This window comes from Haematobia irritans, chromosome 1 (assembly GCF_050003625.1).
Source record: "Haematobia irritans isolate KBUSLIRL chromosome 1, ASM5000362v1, whole genome shotgun sequence".
Taxonomy (NCBI): Eukaryota; Metazoa; Arthropoda; class Insecta; order Diptera; family Muscidae; genus Haematobia; species Haematobia irritans.
This window is the reverse complement of record NC_134397.1, coordinates 2,636,321-2,660,707: the sequence shown is the minus strand read 5'-3', so window position 1 is coordinate 2,660,707 and position 24,387 is coordinate 2,636,321. Positions and strand designations below refer to the sequence as shown.

Below are 24,387 nucleotides of genomic sequence, written 5' to 3'. Positions count from 1 at the left end.
ATATACTAACACCATGTACCAAATTTCAGGCTGATCGGATGACATTTGCTTCTCCTAAAGGCTCCGCAAGCCAAATCTGGGGATCGGTTTATATGGGGGCTATATATAATTATGAACCGATGTGGACCAATTTTTGCATGGTTGTTAAAGACCATATACTAACACCATGTACCAAATTTCAGCCGGATCGGATAAAATTTGCTTCTCTTAGAGGCTCCGAAAGCCAAATCGGGGGATCGGTTTATGTGGGGGCTATATATAATTATGGACCGATGAGGACCAATTTTTGTATGGTTGTTAGAGACCCTATACAAACATCATGTACCAAATTTCAGCCGGATCGGATGAAATTTGCTTCTCTTAGAGGGTCTGCAAGCCAAATTTGGGGGTCCGTTTATATGGGGGCTATACGTAAAAGTGGACCGAAATGGCCCATTTGCAATACCATCCGACCTACATCAATAACAACTACTTGTGCCAAGTTTCAAGTCAATAGCTAGTTTCGTTCGGAAGTTAGCGTGATTTCAACAGACGGACGGACATGCTCAGATCGACTCAGAATTTCACCACGACCCAGAATATATATACTTTATAAAAAAAACGATGTAAAAAATGTGAACGGATGTTAATAAAACCAAGAGTTTGGGGTTCATGGATAAAATCAACAACAAATTTTACGAGTTCAGAAAAGCCGATTTTCCAATCGATAGCACGTCCAGCAAATTCTGTTATCTGCTAATTTAGATTAACAGTATTTTGATACAATAGCTAAAGGTATTTCCTTATATCGAAAAGTACTGCTGATTTCTATTTTTAGATCAATTAAACAAAACCTCTTTCTTAAAGCTGAGTTCGACCCAATACTCTCACACTGTGAGCTTACTTTTGTTTACCATGTTTCTTTCATCAAAAAGGAGCTGCTTAATAAGACCAGATTCCTGATCTGATTCCTAATTTATATCTATCCAAGTCCCTAATCAAATATTTAAAATTTTCTTTTATTGAGAAACGATATTTATAAATTGGATATTCCCTACGGGAAATTGGTGCAAATTGCCACTGACGGACATATCATAGAACTGGTACCTGTGCTCCAGTTAGTTGCAAATTTTAAATAGTCGCAATTTATTTATTTCCGTACTCACTTGGTATTAAAATCTTAATGGATCCAAGCATTTTCACATTCATTGAAATAAAATTATCAGAATAACCTACTGTTCGACATATTTCAAAAGTTTTTTTTCATTTCCTTTTCGATTAGGAGCCAAAATTGAAACAGATTTCTAAGAGTTTGTCCGAGACTGGTTCCTGACGACCTGTCTATGGGGTGCTCCTACTAAATTGTCCCAGGACGTGTCCTTTGGGATGAGTCCAAGACGCGTCCTAAAATGTAAATTTACCCCGTCAATGAAAAAACCCATGTTAAAGTGACCGGTCCCTTCCATACGTTTTGACCAGAACTGGGACTGGTCCATACACACCAGGGACTAGTCTTGTACCGGTTCTGTGGTTGATCCATTTCCCGTAGGGTTTATAATCACAATTTTAATTGAAGATAAAAAAATGCTTCATGCTTTTCCAAAACTCAATTAATTTTTTACTTTACTACTTTTTTAGTTAATTGTTTCACAATCTTTCTTAGTCTTATTTTTAATTAATTTTTTAATTGAAAAAGTTGTCAGCTTCAATCAACTTTTTAATTGGAAATATTTTGGTGACATTTTTTGTCTGTGTATATAGGAAAGACAGATCTATTGGGCTTTTGAATCGTAGGTGTTTAAATTTAAAATAAAATTCAGAGGCCCGCAAAAAATGACTTTCCTCTGGAACGAAATTTTGTCAAACGAAGGAAACTCTTCTTTCAGTGTTGTTTCTTCTGATATGACAATTTCCATCAGTACTTTCGTTGGCGTGGGTTTTAAATATAAAATATTGTTTTAGTTGTAAGATTATTTAATCATTTTAAAATAACTTGACTAACTGACTTGCTCGCATTTCAAACATTTTGAAAATTTTCCTCTTCGGTCCACTGTAAAACACCCTCCTTTCATTTCCTTTGTTTCATTTCGATTTAATTTTTCCCGAAGGCTTTCCATTTTATTAGGCCACTCAAAGGTCAATTGTTTTCACTTCAAGGCCTATGTGAATTAGAAATACCATAAAAAACACACAACAACAACAAAATAATTTATAAAATTTTGTAAGTCCTTTCTATGACATTGCTTCGGTTTTTTTGCAATATCTCGGAGTTTTGCTGTTGTTATTTTAATTTTTTTTTTTTATTTTCATTTAAAAAGTCACGTTTTGTGTGTAGATTTAAAGACATTGTTGTGGTCAACGTCATCATTAGAAAAAACACAAGTGGCACTATTGGTCAACGCCAGTTGGGAGTGTAACACCAAGAAATACAAGTAATTGTCTATAGATACTTGACTAAGCGAAAATGCGTTAAGTTCAATTTTGATGGTTGGGAAATTTTACAAAACAGAAAAACCCTATATGGGTTGGGCTCAAGTGAGTACATAACGATACTGTAAAATAATGGAAAAATTGTTTATAATCTCCAACAAAATAAGTTTTACTTCCTTTCACCACATTCAATGCACTAATGAATAAATAAATTATGACAAATAATTTTGTATCCTATAGTATCCTTTAATTTTCCACCATTGAACGCCCAGAAACCTACTTTCACAAAGACAAAATATATGGCTTTTGTGTGACATTTCAATGATCCAAATGAGAATTAAAGGGCTCGTAAAACTCCTATAGAAATTGTGGTAGTGCATCAACATTTTTATTTTACCCCAATATTTTTTGTTGCCAATAAATTATAGTCACCATAATGAAATTTTCATTTCATTCCCTTTTATTGAGTCCATGGAACAATTTCTTACAGACTAGCATAATTTTCTTATTAAAAATTAAACAATTAAATCAAAATTACCACGTAGTTAGTTATAAAGCCTTATGCAAGTTTTAGTTAATGTTGTAGAATGGTAAGCAATACGGAATTTAGAGCGGGAAGGGGCATTAAAAGGAACCAAGGCAAGTAATTCCAGGCAATCAATTACGGAGTTAATGATTTTATACAAAAACACGAAACGACATCTTTTTTGGATATCAAAGTTTTCAAAGAAATCAACAAACACTTAAGGAAGTTTCTATTATCTATCAGTTTCAAAATCATCACCATGCATTATATGTTACGAAATCATTGGTGTGTAAAAATATGACGAAATGTCATTTACGTTTCTCCCACCCCTTTTAGTCCAAAAATAGAGAGAAAATTTATATTTGACGTTCTTTTGCAGGCTTAGTTTGGTAAATTTAACAAAAATAAATAATAGGTAAATTGCAAACCAAGATAACCACACTTATGTTATGTATTAAGTGTGTGTGTGTAAATATATTGCATATAAAATCGTATACCCATCTTCATCATAGTTTGCAACTTTACACCCACAACATAGGGTTGTATGTGTGGGTTACTTTCCTCAACGTATGATAGCTATCACAAGTGAGAGAGAAAAGAGCGAAAGAGAGTAAACCAAGCCACCCAACTGGTTACTTGCCAATTGCTCTGTTAAAATTGAAATAAAAGTTTATTGACCTTTGTTTGCAACTGCATTACACAAACTCATAAATACCCCACATACACATACATAAACGCTAGCTATCATCTGCACCTGGTCGTAGATCAAGCTAAACAAAACAGAGAGTAAGTTAATAGATAATGCGACGACAACATTGATTCAATTGCTATTTTTTTTGTTTTTGTTATTTGACTTTGTGACATTTTTTTCGGCCACAAAATAATCACGTTCACATTCATACACATCTCTAATCATCTTTGATTAGGGCCATGAGTGTGACGGCACACTGTAACGAATGGTTGGCATGAATGAAACTGAAAATGAATCGAATTGATTTCAGTTTGAATTTGAATTGCAATCTATGAAATTTCCTCAAACGTGAAAAAGCTTCAATATGAACAGCATTTCACTGTGTCAGTGGGAAAGGTTAAAATAACGACAATATTAGCCAAAATACAAGTACTCAAAGATGGGTAAACAACATGTGTTTTTATCGTTAAGTGCATAATGATGATTAAGTAAAGGTTTGCATGTATGTCTTCTTATGGCCGGAGAAGAAGTTAATTGAAAAGAAAACTGCTTCATTGTGCAAATCGCAAACAAGTCAAGTAGCATCTTTACTTTCCAACTGAACTACTGTATACTCAAACTCTTTGGTCTATGGCATGAATTCACATAAGTGAATATTTTGAATTGAGCTTTACATAAAATTGGCCATAATAAATTGCAAAAATGTTTAATCCAAAGTGAATAATGCCAAACTTTCCCAATTGCATATATGCACTATGTGTGAGAGTTAAAATATAAAGTTAACCTCTTTTTAATGTGGCGAATAATTCAATGAATTTTAATTTTCATCATTAGTGCAAGGCCTTATAATGGGATGTGAGTTTTGAATACTACCGGAAAACTCTATTTTCAGAAAATTTTCCCACCTTATCAGACATGTCTGTGAGCATATATGGTCACATGCCAATGAGCATAGGTCTGGCCTGCAAACATGCAACAGAGAAATTATTCAATTTATTTTTTATTATATTTCAGTTTTTGTATTTTCGAGTATGAATATATGGAACTCTATGCCAAGCCATGATGTGCGTGTGTATAATCGAAAATATTATTTCTTCTATCTCACACTCAATCCATATTTATTTGTTGGCAATTGTTTGGCTCCTAAATCTATGGCAAAGTATTCCAGCCAACTATGCCATTTCCTTTATTGCCAATTCATTGAATTGATGAGGTACTATCGCCATTCATGCTTCATTTTCAAAATGTGGTATTATAGTTTCCCGAATGTGTGTTCCTTTGGAAATCGTCTTATCATTTCCAATAATCACTGGGCCAGTGATGCTTGAAAACTTTTTTTAGTTTATTTTACCAAAAAGCACACTACAAGGTGGGGCGAAAATTGTTGAGGTAAAATAAGTTTTCAATAATTTACTACAATAAATTATTACTTGTCATATGCTTTAACTATTATATATTGGCTAGATCTCGCTGTCTGCCAATCAGTATATTTATTGGTTTAAGGCAGGTTGGCTAATATACAATCTCCGTATTAAACAAATCAGGTCAATTATGGATTCCATGTGCACCATTCAATTTTCAGAAAAATTGGATCAATATTTCTTCGATTAATTAAACATTTAAATGCACAAAATGTAAATCTATAAGAGGTTTAAATAAAATATATAGGGTCAACTTCTCGATTTTACTTCTTACCTAGAAGTCAAAAAATTCAACCTGGTTTCCAGAAGTCTGGAAGATGGAGTAATTTTGTACCCATTCCGAATTTCTAATATAGCTCCTTTTTTTAATTCTTGTACAGTCTAAAAGTTCAAATACATGCAGCTTCGCCCACCCAGTATATCCTATAATGGCCAACAACGTTGCTCTTTAGCCCGGTCAAGCCAAAGGCCGTTTATTAGTGTTAGTAAATAATATCAGTCCTTTTTCCATAAAAAATTCAAAGGAAGTTAGATACTTTCATAAAAGCAAATAATAATTCCGGAAGGAATCTCAAATTCTTTGTTTTGAAACAAATGTTTTTCTAGGAAAACATTTCAGAACCATATTTTTTATAGATTCCTTTGAAATGCAATTTGTGACACCTATATGAAACCCAAATCCAACTTTATCCTCAACTTTTTTTTTTCAAGAAAACTATTTAAAATTTTTTCTCTCTATCAAACACTTTCGAAATATTTGTTCAAGTTCTAGTCTTCAAGAACAAAGTCATAAACCTCCATTACTTTGGCCCATTTAAAAGTAAACAAAAGCAAACAGGTTAGATCTTCAAAAACAACATGGTCTGGTGACTTTTGACCCACTCTGTAGAAAACCACTACCCAAAATATTTACAACACGAATGGTAAATGGTAAACAAACCAAACCAAAAAAAAAAAAGAAAAAAGTGAACAAAATGTTTTGTATCCATCAGCACTCTATTGTTGATGGAATATCATTCGGTTACTAAATATGTTGTGGCTTAAATGCTATGTAAAAATAACCTTAGCAAAGTTGACCGGCAGGCATAGCCAACTCAATTGCTCTACTACATCAACATTTATGGATTCATAAATCTCTAACACAGAATCTTAGCTCAGAGTCTGAAGGTGCCTAGCTTGCATTGGAAATGATAGCTTTTCGTTAGCATATACGTTTGGTTAATTCATTCATACATTCCATCATTCACTGACTATGGATCTATGGCAAAGTTGCGTAGGCGCTTCTTGGTCTGTCATCGATTGCAACATGAAAACTGCATTGAATGGAAAAAATATGATGAGGCCTCCTGTTTCATGCCATGATGAATATATGAAGTTGGCAGGCAGTTCAATGCAATCTCTATTGTGAAAGGCAAAAAAAAAAATCATTGTTTTCCAATGTGCCAAAATGTTTCTAAAGCAAAAGGAAACAAAAACCAAAACACAATGATTTCACACAAATCAAATGGATGATGTAAGGAAAGGAACCTCTATTGAAGCATGAAGTGAGGTTTTCATACATCACTCGTTGGTTATCTTTGATTTATGCACTCATGCCATGGAATAATAGATCTTTCAAAACATGATTTGAGATTTGGGTATAGAGATAGTATTCTTAAAAATATGTTTTAATTAATTCACTCAGTTAGAATTTTGAATTATCTATATGGGCTATTCCATGATATAGCGAAAATGTTTGTAAATATTATTTTGAGGGAATCTGTTTCAGTGAATGTGAAAACCCCATCTGGAAATAAAATGTTACATTAATATTTTATATATTTTTTAATTCTCATATCATGCAGATTTATGTCAAGGTGTGTTCTTATTTATATGAGTAAGATACATTCATGAGCTACAGCGACTCACATTCATACCAAGTGCAATTGACACTCTATTCAATGAAAATAAAAAAAAAAAAACACACACACACACAAACTTCAAAACAACTTTCAACGTCGTCTTTAAAATGTAAATCTCTTGAAAATACTTGTGCACTCTATCGTAAATTATAAAACATTAATTATGCTTTGCAAAGTTCACCGTTTTTATCGGTATAGCAAAAAAAAAAAAAACGTAAAAATAAACAAAAAGCCAGACTAAGAAAACTTTACGAACTATACGTCTAATGTCTTTGAATTTCATACTCTAAAATGTGCTTGCGTCCCTCTCTAGCTTCTCTTTGGTATTCACATGCGAACTTTGGTGCTCGTAAATATTCAAAGTCGTACAGACAAACTCAAACATTTTTATGCCGATGTCAGTTGCTCTGCATATCAAATGGTATGAATCTATCTCTATATCTGTCTACCCTACAATCATGTGTGCAATGTTGAATATTTTATTGGCCCTTTGGGGTATACATTGGGACGAACATTCGTTTTTTTTTGGAATTACGGTAATAACAATAATAACAATGTTGCAGGGATTTATTAAAAATTGTCGAAAATTGTCATTCTTCCAAAAAATCGAAAGCTACATAAAATCAAATAGTTCTTGATTTTATTCGTGAAATTAATTGATCCTTTTCTTAATTCAAAAACAACAAAAAATAATAATCACCGACAAAAAAAAAACTTAATTGACCCACTTAACACATAAAATAAAAAATCCCAAATGCAAAATTAATTATTCACATATATGGAAAGTATTTACATGGTGAATGTTGGCTTACAGTTTACTTAAACTTTTTTGTTAATTTTTAGGTTTTGTTTTCACTAAAAAATTAAATAAATACATTTATCAAGTAGTTATGAAAAATATTGGTGATACATTTTCTGTATAATTTTCCGAAATTTTCAAAAAACTAAAACTAATTGTCCAAATTTTGAATTGGGAAAGTTAACCTATGTAGAAATCCACAAGTATATACGGCCGTAAGTTCGGCCAGGCCGAATCTTATGTACCCTCCACCATGGATTGCGTAGAAACTTCTATTAAAGACTGTCATCCACAATCGATTTCTTTGGGTTGTGGTAATACTTGCCGATGGCAAGGTATATATTAGGCACCAAAAAAAAGGCGGATAAAAACCTATATAATTCAGTTCTTGACCGGTATGAATTTTTGCGTGGTAAAAGAGAGGCAGTAGTGAAATATGGGGTTCGGTTTATATGAGGGCTATATACAATTATGAACCTATATGATCCGATCGGTTGAAATTTGCGCCTCCAAGAAATTTGCTCTTCCAAGAGGCTCCGGAGGTCAACTCTGGGAATCGGTTTATATGGGGGCTATTTATAATTATCGACCGATATGGATAAATTTTTGCATGGTTCTTAGTGGCCATATACTAACATAACTTACAAAATTTTAACCGAATCGGACGAAAGTTGCTCCTCCAAGAGGCTCCGGAGGTTCAAATCTTGGGATCAGTTTATAAGGGGGTTATATGGACCAATTTTAGCAGAAAACTATATACTTACACCAAGTACCAAATTTCAAACTAATCGGATGGAATTTGCTCATCCAAGAGGCTCCGCAAGCAAAGTCTGGGGATCGGTTTATATGGGGGCTTATGGACCGATATGAACAATTTTTTGCATGGGTCTTAGAGGTCATATACTTACACCACGTACCAAATTTCAACCGGATCGCTTGAAATTTGCTCCTCCTAGAGCCTCCGCAAGCTAAATCTGGGGGTCGGTTTATATGGGGGATATACGTAAACGTGGTCCGATATGGCCCATTTGCAATACCGCCCGACCTACATCAATAACAACTTGTCCTTGTCCCAAGTTTCAAGTCGATAGCTTGTTTCGTTCGGAAGTTAGCGTGATTTCCACAGACGGACGGATATCCGTACAGACGAACGGACGTAGCTAGATCGACTCAGAATTTCACCACGACCCAGAATATATATACTTTATGGGGTCTTATACCAATTTTTCGATGTATTACAAATGGAATGACAAAGTAAATATAGCCACCATCCTATGGTGGAGGGTATAAAAATAAAAAACATTTCATAAATTTTTGTTAATCTTGGTAAAAGTCGAATATTTTTCCCAAATTTAACTTCCAAAAGTCGACTGTGACTGAGTATAAATTGAACTGAATTTAATTTTATTGAATCGATCGATTAATCCTACTACTAATAAGAAATGGTAGCATAAAGAATGCGGATACGACTTCTCTTCCTGTCTTTAGCCTTTTCTTAATGAAATACTCTTCAATATTTCTTTATTGCTTTAGAAAAATAATTGTATGACATCCAATCGAACCTAATATCGCATCATGTTAGTCTAACTATTGAATGGTGTGACTACTATATAGCACACAAAAATATTGAATTCTATATTCTATCAACTTTTAAAACTTATTATAAAGTATTTTTGTCATTCCAAGTATCTAAAGTTGAAATCTTACAAAGGCAATGCGATTCAGTTTCCAACTGAGCCAGTCTACTATTTTGTCTATGCCAATGAATTAAGCAGGAGTCATTTCAAACGATTCTGTAGACTGAGTGTATGCACTGTTACGCTTAAGAATATTAACGAGTCATAAAAATTAAACAAAAAATCACGAAACTTTTTTGTGAAGTTTTCTGAGCACACGTTGTCGCTTTTTGTTATTAAACAACGGCTGTGGTTTAGCTACGATATTATGCGTATTTCTCTGTATTAGATTAGATCTAGACTAATGTTATGTGAGACTGGCTTAGATATAGAAATAAATCAGATTATCACCAGAATTATCTCTTTGTGGTTGGCTAGCTGCAGGTATGGCTGTACTATCTTATCCTCAAATAGACATGGGGGGAATAAAAGTCATTCGTGCATAGTAGTTTCAGTGGCCCACAATGGTGTTAAATTTCTTTCAAGAACTTAAGAAAATTTCCTTTTCTTTTTTTCCCTTTTGGGAAAAGTTCCATAAAAAAATTTCTCCATCATTCATAAAGGCCAGCAAACTTAAGGCTCAGGTGTTTCTGGAATTTTGTTTTGGTTTCTTTTTGGAGTACCGCTCTATTGTCTGGAAAATTCCTCAAAATAATAAAACGAAGATATTGACATTGGCTTTGGCTTTGTGGGCTACCAACCCCAAATTTCAGTTGTTACAAATATTTGAGGGAATGAATGAATGGCTGCATGGATGTACTTACCTAAACCTCAATTGTTTTGGTTTTTTTCTTCTTTGGGTTGGAATCTCTTTATTTTGCTATGGCAACAAATGTTAATAAAACCAATCTGCTACAATGAAGTTATTAAGGCCAAACCAACAACAGATGAGAAGTTGACTTCACAACGACGCGACAATGTGACAACATCATCTTAAAGAGTTCGGAAGTTGTTGTGTGTGTCCCACAACCAGTAGCTCGCCACATCATAAGTAGAGCAAATCATTTGGTGGCGTTTCGTTCCATTGGTTTTTACACTTCTCCACCACCAATCAAGTGTCATTTGTCTCATATCATGTATTATTGCCACCATTTCCACACTACTCGTAGAGTTTTTTGTTTTGTTTTGTTTGTCCATTCTTTGGTCCGGTATAATTTCGAGGCATGGTATTGGTAGCCATGAGTAGGTTTAAAGAGATTGGCTGCGGTGTTTAAGACTCTCAAGTTGAAAGTATGTCATTATGCCAATCTTGATTTGGGAGATTTTAAGAGCAAATGTGTCAATTTTTTGAGTTCTATAAAATAATTAGGCTAAAATAAACCTCACAAAGCCTCTATAGAAAAACACATAATTTTTCTATATTGGATTAATTGGGAAAAAAATTCTCTACCATTACTTTGGAATCTGCTACTTACAAATCTAATAATAGCATAGTCATTTTCACATATTACTGGATTGTATTTCTGCAAATATTTTTCTAAAAGTGCTTCGAGTCAAGGCCAAACAAATAGTCATGCGTCTACTTTATATTTTCTATAGAATTTATTTTTTGATTAATTGTTTGAGTATTTGAGTTTAATTTTTCACTTTGTTTTATTACAGATTTCTAAACTCAAGAATATTGAGCTGATTAATAACACAAAAAATGTCACAACGAATCTCCAGAGATCACCTAAAATACTCACAACCAGAAATAATGATAATGCTAATGATGAGCGTGAACGCAATCTCTCAGCATCCCTGAAATCCATCCATCAACAATTGAAAGCACTTGATATACCTGAAGTACACAATGATTGCATGAATCTAATTAATGAGAATGGACAATTTGCTACCTTGCTTACAACCACCAAAGCTCCATCGAATCACAACAACGACAGTACCGCCACTCGCATCTCTTCCTCCTCCGAGGCCAATGATACTGACCGCCTTCTCATCACGGCATCATCTAATCGTGTAAACAATGCAAATGAAAAGATGACACCACCAGCATCAACACCTGCAGTAGTATCCAATGACGTCAGCGATAATATGGAAGAACATCATCTAAGTCAAGAATTGACACAGCATTTGAATACCAAGGCCATGGAAGAAGCTAAGCAAACGGATCTGCATAATCACAGTCACTCGGACTCTGACTCAGCATTATCCTCAGCGCCGCCCAGCATAAGTCCCCAACCCCCGGCCAGTGGTGTGGAACCAACGGATATTTGGCAAACGGTAAGTTCAAATGTTTTGTAAAAGTTTGTGGCTTCAGTCTTTCGTTGGTGTCGCATCTTATGTTGGAAAATAAACAAAAGACTTAAGATGCAAACTTGATGGGGTCAATGTTGCAAAAGAGACACTGAGAGCGAGTGGCTCTCAGCCATCGGGTTTGTGTCTTAAATCTTTTGTGCATTCACAGGATTAATCCTACTATCTACAGTGGCCAGATAACATTTGGTCTCTCTGTCACAAAAGTTCAAATGTAATTTCACTTTTTCCTCTCTCATTCCATTGTCGGTCATAAATCAATAGTGGTTTAAGAAACAATGAGCCATACCAACCAGCAGTCGCAGTACAATGCCATGCACTTTTTAGTTATGGTGACTTTGCACTTTGAACACGATACTAGGTTTGTCTGGCTCAATGACACATATTTATAACTTGCAACCCAGGCTTAAGTTGGTATGGCTGCTGGCGCACTCCGTTCGGCACGAACTGAGAGATTGAAACAAAATCTCACGACTGCTTCAATGTACGGGGACAAACAATGAACTTCAAAAAAACTTGATTAGCCGTTGAAATATTTGAATATTCAGAGAATTTGTAGATTTTTTTTATCGCTTTCGCACTTGCATATCTTGTTAAGTTGGAACTTGAAAATTTCGATAGTATTCAATATGAAACTATTTGTAGAAAAAATTGGAATAAAATTACCAATTTAAGTCCCACACCATTATTGTGTTGTATGATAATGTAATTATGCGTTAATTATATAAAGCGGAGAAAGAAATGAGATGGGCCCTCTGAGTATTTATAACAAAGTCACTAATGTCCGTCAGTCCATATGTACTTATAATCAAAATAATTTTTGTAATTTAGAAAATATTTACTTTGTAGTGGTGAAGGGTAGAGTTCAGTTGGAAACTGTACATCTTTGATTTGTTTTACTGGTTTATAGCTTATTATTTGGTTCGTTTTTATTCTATTTCAGATTCGCAGTTATAGTAGTGACATCGAAAAACTACAAAAGGAAGTCGATTCTCTGCAAAAGGAAAATGAGAAACTACGCCAAGAATTGAATGTAGCCAAAGATCAGATAATCGATTTGGAAAGTGCAGCACTTGAGGTAAGTGTTAAAGTATTCAAAAATCGCCTATATAAGTTTATAAAATACCTAATTAAATGTAGATTAGAACTCTTTATGAATAGTTTACCACCAAATTATTCCTATAGTTTATTTAATGTATTATTTGGGGTAAACTTGAGAATGACATTTGGAAATTACCACAATTTTTTAGTTTATTTTATTGGCTAATTATATTAGATGGCAATATACAATTGTATATAATATTAAAAACTTCATTCATACATAATTGCTAAAAAGTATTTGACATTTTCCTCTCGTAGATTGTATTCCCTATGAATTCAGTATTATTTTTAAAATATTCGATTACGTTTATTTACAGCATAATGCCAACAACGAAAAACATCAACAATTGTTAGAGAGAATAAGGAGTCTGGAAGAAACTGAAAACGATTTGCGGGAACAAAATGAGCTGTTGGAATTTAGAATACTCGAATTGGAGGACAATAGTAGTGACAAGGTATGCAACATGATATTAAACTCATTATGAAACTGAAATTGAAATTGAATTAGGTTAACTAAATATATTGGGTCAGAGTAAATGAAAAGAGTAAGTGGTTGAGATTTGAGGAAATAGTTCCATTTTCTTTCAGTTTTATAAACATAATAGGTCTGTTCGCGTACTTTTCCAGTAAAAAATATCCAGTAAAAACTAGCAAGAGAGTAAGAGTGTATTTTACACTCTTTGCTTAAAATTGCTGAAAAGTACACGAACGGTATCCAGTAACTATTTGCACATTGAAAATTTCAGCTGCTAAAACATTGAAAACAAAAAATAAATCCTGTATATTTAACTTCCAATCGTAGTTGCCGAACATGTACATTGTATTGGTACTTTGTTTGTTATCATAAACCAGCTGACAAACTATGCTATGGTTTGCAAGATTTTACTGGGGGAAAAATCTCTAGCAAAAACTTGCAATTTCTCTATCTCATAACTGTCAAATGTAGTCTCTCTCCGGCTCTCTTTTGTTGGCGTTTTGGTGTAAACGAACGACTTCCAGTAAAAATTTGTAATAATTATCAAAAATTATCGGGTTCTCGAACGGAGCTAATTTGTACTTTTGTCTCTATTGGGAATGGTGTTTACTTTAAAATACTCTTCGCAGACATCACAACGATCGATATTCACAATAGCTTAAACCAGCCGCCTCGAAGTAGGCAACAATTTTTAAATACTTTTTACAATTCACATGATCGTCTTAACAAAATATAAAATTGGAATCACCCTGTGATTTATATGAAAACCTTTTCACTCCTTTCCATCGGTTTACGTCTAGACTAAATGCTTTACTGTTAATATAAATAATATTGAACGGCGTCACGCCTCCAATTTTGTCGGCTCATCTCGCCTAAAATTTCGCCGCCAAATTATAAAAATCATTCATTATTGTTTTATTTTCAAAATTAGCCTTGCACCTAAAACCATTCAATACCACGTTGCTATATTAATTTTTCAAATGTTTTGTTAAAATGAGAATGTGTCGAAGTCATATCCTACGTGTAAATATTCCCCGTCTATAACAATTCCATATTAAACTGAGCGATCCCCCCATTTGTTTTAACCAGAACCCTATTGGCCCTTTTCTGATATAGCCGTCATACCAAAGCCAACATATTTGTCCATTACCTGTAACAACTTCGTACAATTTCCATGTTTGATTGATTACATCATTTTCTGATTCCTATCCATTTTTTATCTTTCCAATCTTTTATTAATTAAAAAATGTATTCCCAATTACCGTTATATAAACATCTTTAAAATTTATTATCTTTATAAGTACAGAAGAGTGTCATCTTTCTTCAAATATTCTTCAACACAAAATAAAAGAAACTTTGTACACAAATGGAATTTGGTTTGAATTGCCGTTAATCTCAAGTAAATTTTTTTGGATATTTGACGTATTTGCTCATTCATACCATTATAAAGGGTGATTTGTTAAGAGCTTGATAACTTTTTTAAAAAAAAAACCCATAAAATTTGCAAAATCTCATCGGTTCTTTATTTGAAACGTTAGATTGGTCCATGACATTTACTTTTTGAAGATAATTTCATTTAAATGTTGACCGCGGCTGCGTCTTAGGTGGTCCATTCGGAAAGTCCAATTTTGGGCAACTTTTTCGAGCATTTCGGCCGGAATAGCCCGAATTTCTTCGGAAATGTTGTCTTCCAAAGCTGGAATAGTTGCTGACTTATTTCTGTAGACTTTAGACTTGACGTAGCCCCACAAAAAATAGTCTAAAGGCGTCAAATCGCATGATCTTGGTGGCCAACTTACCGGTCCATTTCTTGAGATGAATTGTTCTCCGAAGTTTTCCCTCAAAATGGCCATAGAATCGCGAGCTGTGTGGCATGTAGCGCCATCTTGTTGAAACCACATGTCAACCAAGTTCAGTTCTTCCATTTTTGGCAACAAAAAGTTTGTTAGCATCGAAAGATAGCGATCGCCATTCACCGTAACGTTGCGTCCAACAGCATCTTTGAAAAAATACGGTCCAATGATTCCACCAGCGTACAAACCACACCAAACAGTGCATTTTTCGGGATGCATGGGCAGTTCTTGAACGGCTTCTGGTTGCTCTTCACTCCAAATGCGGCAATTTTGCTTATTTACGTAGCCATTCAACCAGAAATGAGCCTCATCGCTGAACAAAATTTGTCGATAAAAAAGCGGATTTTCTGCCAACTTTTCTAGGGCCCATTCACTGAAAATTCGATGTTGTGGCAGATCGTAAGTCTATTCATGATGAAATGTCAAAGCATACTGAGCATCTTTCTCTTTGACACCATGTCTGAAATCCCACGTGATCTGTCAAATACTAATGCATGAAAATCCTAACCTCAAAAGAATCACCCTTTACTTTGTTCATTGAGTCATAATCCAGTCTACAATCGATTCTACATATCGAGCAGCTTGTCACTGTTGACATATTGCTGGATTTATGATCATGGCAAACCTCGTTTTTGCCAATTGGGAATTGGTCCCTTTCCCCTCTATGAAATCCATTACCCTTCTTTCACTGGCGATTCCAAAGTCTCAGTTTTAAATGACAATTGACATTTGTTGGCTTGGCTTAATTAAGAAATTCATTGGATTTTTTTATGGCTGATGTTGCTGCTGCCGCTATTTGACTAATGTACAAAAACGGTTTTTGGTTGTAATACTTGTACTTAACCTTTGACCTTCAGTATAGTACTTTGAGTTTCTATTGTTAGCTAAATTGAAATAAAACAGTTTAATCACGTTTTCAATTCATTATAAAAGAGGAGAATAACAAGAAAAATCGAATCGAAGCCATTGAGTTGAGGAGAGTTTTTCTTTGCTTTCAATGGGCCATGCAAATCTTGACAAAATTTCCGCCAAAACGCAACCATAACTAAAATTCTGTATAAAACGTGACTTCTAATAAAAGTGGCTATGATTATGTTAAAGATCATCATGATCATCTTGTTTGAGAGATGTACTGCAATATGATGCGATTAGATTATGAATTAGTCCCCTAACATGCATGTGTTTGTGTGTGTTTTTGCAAAGCATACCCGGTTATCGTTTGTGTCTTAAGTCTTTTGTTTTTGCTTTGCTACACATCGACTCCATTCACATGTAATTTCATTGTTTTCATTATTCTCTACCACTTTGACATATATTTTATGCAATATTTATTGCTTTTAACATAAAGTTGAGGTTAATTTATATTCATTAAAAAATATGGTATATAGATTTCAATCAATTACTTTACAAAAGTTGATTGTGTGAAATGCTGGCTTTATGAAGCATTTTTTTGTTTTTCAACATATAACCCATACAAATTTGATTTCTATAGAGTATAACAGTGGAATAAGTTTAAATGATAAGATAACTATTTACCCACGCTAAATGTGAGATAAGTTGATAGAGTCTTTTATGACCAATTAGGGGCATATATATTTTTGTTTTTTTCGTATGATTACAAGAATTTTTGTCACTTGAGAATGAGCCACCCACAATGATATGTGAAAAGTACCCCAATCTGGCGAACAGAATAATTTGGCTTGGATAACGAAATAAAAAATAAAAGAAAAGAATAACATACTAGGATCGTAGTGGATATTCGTAATAATGATTTTGAATTATTTCATTTTTAAGTTTGCTTGCCTTATAAATTATCTAAATCACAAATTGTAATAAGGTAAATTTTATGTTAAATATTTTTCTTACAGAATATTAGTGGGTGACAAAAGATAAACTGTCAAATGCGACACAGCATTTAAATGAAAATTTCGATTATAAGTAGCCTGTATAAATTGCCTTATATGGTCATGTGTTCCAATTTTCATTAAGAAAATTTACCCACACCATTGATGATTATAAGCAATAGTCAATAGTTGTTGGTCCATACGGGTTTGATTGCCAGTTTCAAAGTGATTATTAGTTTCAAAAGTGTTTATTTATACAAATTTGTTCGTTTGTGATAAATATCTGTAAAAGTGACCAACGAGTCAACAACCACGCATTCATTGCGGTTTATATTTGTGGTTATTTCTAGTAGCACTTATTGTTGTTGCCAATGATCTATATTTATTAATAAATGCACGTGCGCTGACAATGGCAGAATGGATACTTATGAGTCATTGGTTATGGTATCCATATTCGCAATATAACCGATTACAAATGCACAGATATTCATTCATACTACTTCTGCTTCTTGCCTCTCAAGAAATTTTGGCGCGCAAAATTTCGTAAAGCTGTATTCAACATTAACTAAATTTTCAATCATCTCGTAAATATATCAGCAAACAACAACAATGCCTTTTTAAGGCTCGGTTCATCCACGATAAAAGGCACACACACGCTCATATACTCCCCACATGTAATTCTTTTTAAAATTGGTTCTCTTCTCAAACAAAGAGATACTTACATCAATGCATGTACATACATATGTATGAAGGCATGAATGAATGTTTGTGAATGCATTCACATATAACATATGAAGTGCACCACGTTTATGTGTCAACAACTAGACAAACAACAACACCAATAGCTGCAATACCAGCTATATGAGCTCGAACAATAATGTGCCATATAAATTGACCCTTTTGTTGTGGTGCTTGTGTTTCAATCGAAACTTTTCGAGTTTGAAACAAAGCACATTGGTTAACTACACTACATAATTTGAATGTCATATGAGTCAATGAGTGTTTTAAATGCATGCGAAAAAATATTAGAAATATAAAGGAGTTTTTACAATAGTCAAACAGCAGACCTTGACATGTTGTATGACACTGTGTGACAACTTTACGCATTAGAGGAACAATTAAAGTGATTGGTACAAGCACTAGGGTGCAAATATATCAACGGTATTGAGTTAGATAAAAAGTTGAATAATTGATCAATCGATTATAAATAAGATTATGTTTTTAAAGCCAAACAGATAATCCGCTCTGTTTATAATTATTTTTAAAAAAATCCCACTGTTTCGTATAAAAAAAATTATTTCCAAAAATATTATCTCTTAAATATTTATTAAAATCAAATTACCACTGTATGAAATTTTCTATAGAGTAATTGCGGTGTAATAGTAATCGCTATTTTTTATCCATAGTGGGAAATTTTTTTCAAATGTGAGTATGTGATACTCATTTTGCAAAGCCAATGAGTATTTCTTTAACAATAGCAAAGAGCATAGTAGAAAAAAAACAAGGGATGGCCGTCTTAAATATTCGTTTAATGGAATTCCTAAACACAATCTCCATACTTTTTACGTGATTTAAAGTTCAATAGCAGAGGTATGTAACAAATCAAACTTTTTTCAATTTCTCAAAATTTCCAAGGACAAACTTCTATAAATAAAACGCAGTACAGATTTAGACGTGCAATTGAAGGCCCGAAAGAGTCAGTGGTGGAACTGGAGATCTGAAGATTTCAGTGGTGGACCTGTAAAGTATTATTAAAAACGTCATGTATCAGTGGTGACACTGTAGGTCCGATGGTCTCAATAGTGCAACATAAGGTCCGAAGGTCTCAGTGGTCGAACTGTAGACCCGAAGATCGCAGTGGTGGGTCTGTAAGCTCGAAGGCTTCAGTGGGATAACTGTAGGCCCGAAACCCACAGTGATGGAACTATAACACCGAAGATCTCAGAGGTGGGACTGTAGGCCCCAAGGCTTCAGTGATGGAACTGTAGATCTTAAGGTCTCAGAGGGAGAACTATGGGCCCGAAGGTCACCATAGGTGAACTGCAGGCCCGAAGATGTCAATGGTGGAATGTATGCCCGAAAGTTTCAGTGCTGCAGATTAAGACACGAAGGTCTCAGTCGTGCAATTGTAGGTCCGAAAGTGTCAGTGGTGGAACTGTAGATCCGAAGGTCTCAGTGCGAAAACTGTAGCCTCGAAGCCCTCAGTGGCGGAACTATAACACCGAAGATCTCAAAGGTGGGACTGTAGACCCACCTACGATGCTTGACGTATAAATTTTATCGATTTTCAGGCATTATTCAATGAAATAATATCAATCAATAAAAAATTAATATGTTTTAACTATTTTCAATGAATTTATTTTAATATGAATTTTAAAAGCTAAAATAATGTTATTACTAATATGTCCAGAATAACTTTTAAAATCAACGTCTTATTTCTAAGGTTACTTTCAATCAATTTAGAAATATCAAATGTTTCGCAATCAATGCCCTGAATTTTTGCCATCCATGACAAACCCACCTATATATTTAATATTTGGTAGTTAAACTCTTAAAGCAAACCAAAAATTAAGAAATTTAAATTCTATGCTTCTGACTACTCCAACTGACATTTAAGATTAATTTGAAAATGAACAGATATAGTGAAAGTGGTTGCTATTTTATTACAGGGTTACGACTATAATTAATTTTGTGAAGCTGATAACATTTCCAAGGGTCTATATTTATGGCGAGCAAACTTAATTGCCACAGAATTTTCAACAAAACATTTTCCCCCATCTCGACAACCCTAATCCTATGCAAAGTGTGCCACCACATACTCTAGAGCACTCTTCGTATTTAATGCGCTCTATAATTGTTGCTATTCTGTACTCAGTTACTTCGGGGGGCTTCGGGCTCCAAAACAACAAACAATAAATTGCCAATAACAGAGTCTTTGTTTGGCGCTGTTATACGCGGTTATTGTTATTGTTGTTGCTATTTAGCATGGGGGTTTGTTGTGCTCACCGATATTTGTGCTGTTGCTGCTGCTGTGATTACATTCAGTATTTGCTGTTGTTTGGTGTTTCAAAGACGTGTTTCGTTGTTGTTTGATTTCTATTCGGTATGCGCATGCGCCACATTAACGGTCTTACTGTCCACTATCGAAATTCAAAAGAACAAATTCATAGAGAATGAAAACAAAAACAACTCGAATTAACTGAAGAAATATTAGTGTAAATTAACAGCATATAAAAAAAAATGATTATGAATGGTGTAATTATGATTAACAACAACTAAATTGAAAACAAGAAATATGCTACTCTACAATTTACGAAACAAAACGAAATTATAGTGATAGTAATCGAAAACAAAAAAAAAATATTAAATGTTCACACCTAAGAAATATTTGTGTTTTGCATTGAATCGAAATAAAGCGATTGCCAGGATATGTCAAATACATGTGAATGTATTTTAACAAAATTAATAAAATCTTACGTAATTTCTTATTAATCAACAAACTAATGGAACAAATGAAGCACCTGTTTTTCCATATCTGATTCGTACTAATCACCGCTGTTCGATAGAAAAACACCCACCTATTATTACTGCTGATCACACCCTCATCTAAGAGTGAAGAGGAGAAAAATGTTGTGTGATGATGATTTTATTTGTTTAGTAAGTTTCTAAATGAGAATTGACAAATACAATAAAATGCGATCCAGCTAATGATCGTAACACAACTTGATTGTTATCAAATGACTCTAAGATGAGAGAGTAATTCACTACTTACATGGTCTTATTCGTGATTATATATCGTATTTAGAAAAAAATACTATAATTATTTTTGGAATTGCTGATACAGTAGTCAACCAAAGTACTGGGAAATATTGAGACATTTCAAATATAATTATAAAAGGAAATTCTATACAATTCATCTGCTCTGAATCATTGTAAATTAAAAATATATATGGGGGAGTACTAAATCAAAAACTACAAAACAGAAATGGAACTTTGACGCTTTTACGGCCATTTTCATGTAGCTCCGTTAGGCTTTAACTGCCAGTTAACAGAAAGTAAATTGCAATTATCTTCTCTCCAGTTAACTTTAACTGAAAAATTTTCGTCAGTTAAGTTCCTAACTAGCATATGGAATATATATGCAAGATGACAGCTTCATTCATAATATGGTTTAAAAGTGGGTTAGTTAACGGAACACTAACGGAGCTTTATGAAAATGGGGGTTAATGTATACAAATTTAAATGATTTAATTTGGATTTTTTATAATTTCGCCTTGGCTGAATGTCATTTACACGTTACGATGAATTGTAGAATTTAAGATGCAAAGATCAGAGCTTCTTCACAATCCAATGTAATATTAAAAACGCCAAGTTTAGCTTCATGTATATGTCATGATAATGGGACAAAATTTTACTTATTTTTATTGTTTGTAGTTAAATTTTATTATTTTTTTAAATATATTTTCCACAATCCAATGAAATTTTCCTTATGCTAAATTCACATTCCGTACACATACGATTCCCAAAAATAGTAAGAATGAACTACTGTTTGCTTGAAATGTCAATGATTTGGTGCCAATGATTTTTTTCTTTACTTTTAGTTCATTGTTTCTTCTCTGATGAACGAAATTTTAGCTAAAGCAAAATTTTCTTTTAATGGTAAAAAAATATTTCAAAGCAAATAAAAAATACCCAGCCAACCTTTGAAATGCTTATCCCAAATTCTGGTTTTGTTGCTCTAAAAGTAAATACTTTGGGTTTTAGTTCAATTTTCTCCCTTAAAAAAATTCTATTAAGCGGAAAGACTTTACAGTAAATTTTTAAGTATTTTTATTTATCAAAAAAAAAAAAAAAATAATAATAATAATAATAATAATAATAATAATAATAATAATAATAATAATAATAATAATAATGTTTATTTCTCCACATAATTTGAATTTATTTATCTCTCCAATATGTTGGTCGAATACCGTACATGTCATTTGGTCACCAGTTTTAGTTTTTTTTTTTTGTGTTTGACAGCTACACTCAGAGCAGTTTATACCTGAGCTGAACAACTCTATCCATGTCCATGTCTTCGACATCAATCGCTAATGTTTACTGGTTGCTGCCATATAATATGGTAGGGTTTTAAATTTCTGTGGAGTTTTGCATATTGACTCAGTTTTATATTTTATGGCATCAAAGCGAATGATTTTATTCAATAACCCCCTTCAAACGAATTAGACAGACATTAGGTGTAGGGAGTTTTTTTTGGAAATGAGACAAAGAAACCTCCATGTGTCATCTACGGGTTCCACAAATTAAATTTACTAACCCAATTATTATTATTTTTAAAAACAAATTGTCCTTGGAATATCCATCGCTTAAAATCCGTTTTTTTTATTCAGGTACACATATTTTAAAATTGTTAATTGCTAATTTTCGAAATGTTTGAAACCATTTCAAACAATGTATCAAAAATCGATAAACAATTTGTTTGTTATGTCTACTCAAAATACTACCGATAGCTACACATATATTCTGCATGATTTTCGAATACACTAGAAAATGTGTTCCGATCTAAATATAATTCTTTGACCCGAACGTTCTCAAGTCGCGTGAAATATCATTGCTACAAAGAAAAAATATTACCAAAATATTTCCAATTAAAAAGTTAATTAGGTCAATGATTTACAATTTTAAAATTTTTAATTAAAAAATTAATTCATACAATTTAATCAAACTCGGAAGACTACACTGATAGAAAAAGTTTCGTTATATTAACGAAATGTGTCATTAAAAGTGAGCCAATGAATTTCGTTATTATAACGAATTTTCTGTTAATTAACGCAACGTTTCGTACTATTAACGAATATTTTCATTGTATTAATGAAAATGTTTCATTATATCAATGTAAAATTTTCGTTGGCTCAATTTTAATGAAATTTTCTTTGTGTGCAAGTCAGTTGAAAAAAGTGATGGACATTTATTTAATTTTTAATTAAAAATTTTATTTTAAACCATCAATTGTTAATCAAACTAAAAACACTAAGTCAATTCAGAAAATAACTGAAAATAGTTACCTTTTTAATTAAAAAATTAATTGAGTTTTGCAATTAACATCAATTAAATTTGTGATTGAATCAATTAAGAAATTAATTGAAATTCGCTAATAAAATTAATTAATTTTTTAATCAAGTATTTCTGTATGCTTAATTAAAACTGTGATTGATACTATCATGTTCGTGACATTTCAATTAAAAATTAATTGAATCAATTAATTTCGTGATTGAATCAGTTTTTTTTTGCGTAATATCTGCGATAACAGTTAATAGTATGATGGAGAAGTTATCAAATATATTTTGGGCAGGAGTCTTCCGGGGACTTTGCCGATATACAAATTAAGAGAACTGAATGGATTGGCAGGTGTAAACCTAAAAGAATCGTTAAGATTTTCAAGCAATTCCCGTTCTTTATTCTGATGAGATATCTGCAGAAAGCAGCATTTTAAAATTATTCCATAGCGAATCTAGAAATTTTTTAATACACACACAGTATAATTGAATTATATTTAAAATCCGATCTACTTTGAATATAAACATTTCAATCTTTTTTTTATGATACATTTTCATAACCCAAATTTTCCTAGTGTACTATTAAATAAAATTACATTACACAAAACAATTTTTACCATTTTCTAATATTGCCCCAGAGAGATTTAGAGACATGAAGAGCTTAGATAAAGATGTGACAAAACACCATTTGGCACTTCCAGTTTTTTTTTGTTGGCAGTCTTCCTCGTCGGGCTCTTTTGAAATTGTCATGTCTTCAACGATCATCGTTATCTATGGGGAGGGAATCATTTTTTCATACATGAGACTAATTGTGAAACACAAACAAAAGACAAATAATCCCAAAATTATTCCTACTTCATTATCATCGCAAAACACATACGAAATGTTTATTTCAATGACCTTATCCCAATAAATCTTGGTATGGGCAAACAGGTAGTTTGAAATTGCTTCTGGTTCTGATTAGAATTTTAATGAATTTAAATCCATCAAAGTTCTGTTATTTCAATTTGCAAAAAATATGAATTATTCTTTCGTCTTCGCGATTCAACGTTACCCCTTCACCACCAACTTCTACAAGCAAAAAAAAATTCGCATTATTCACTTCAATTAGCATTAGAAAGAAGAAAGTCCATACACATGGCATGGGGAGGGATACTGAAATGAATAGCTTTTTTGTAGTATTAAATTTGAAATTTTGCAAGAGTGTGTGTGTGTGTCTGGTAACCCGCTTTTTTGAATTACAAAGAGAAGACCTTAAAATGTATTGAAGTTGAAATAAACAATAAACTTACTTACGAAAACCGTAATTGTTGAAATCTGTGTTTATGTTTTTCTTTCGCCTTCTTCTTTTGAATGTATTTTGGGATTGTGTTTTGAAA

At 33.0% G+C, this 24,387-nt stretch overlaps 1 protein-coding gene across 3 annotated transcripts in view; it reads left to right on the top strand.

Annotated features, from left to right (window-relative positions):
- LOC142220027 (uncharacterized) overlaps nt 1-24,387 on the top strand; it is a 139,910-nt gene that overhangs the window by 103,855 nt on the left and 11,668 nt on the right. For all 3 annotated transcript variants that reach the window (XM_075288882.1, XM_075288881.1, XM_075288883.1), the window contains 3 exons: nt 11,026-11,643; nt 12,620-12,754; nt 13,095-13,232. In XM_075288882.1, coding sequence (XP_075144997.1) covers nt 11,026-11,643; nt 12,620-12,754; nt 13,095-13,232 — 891 coding nt within the window. The remainder of the gene's footprint in view (nt 1-11,025; nt 11,644-12,619; nt 12,755-13,094; nt 13,233-24,387) is intronic.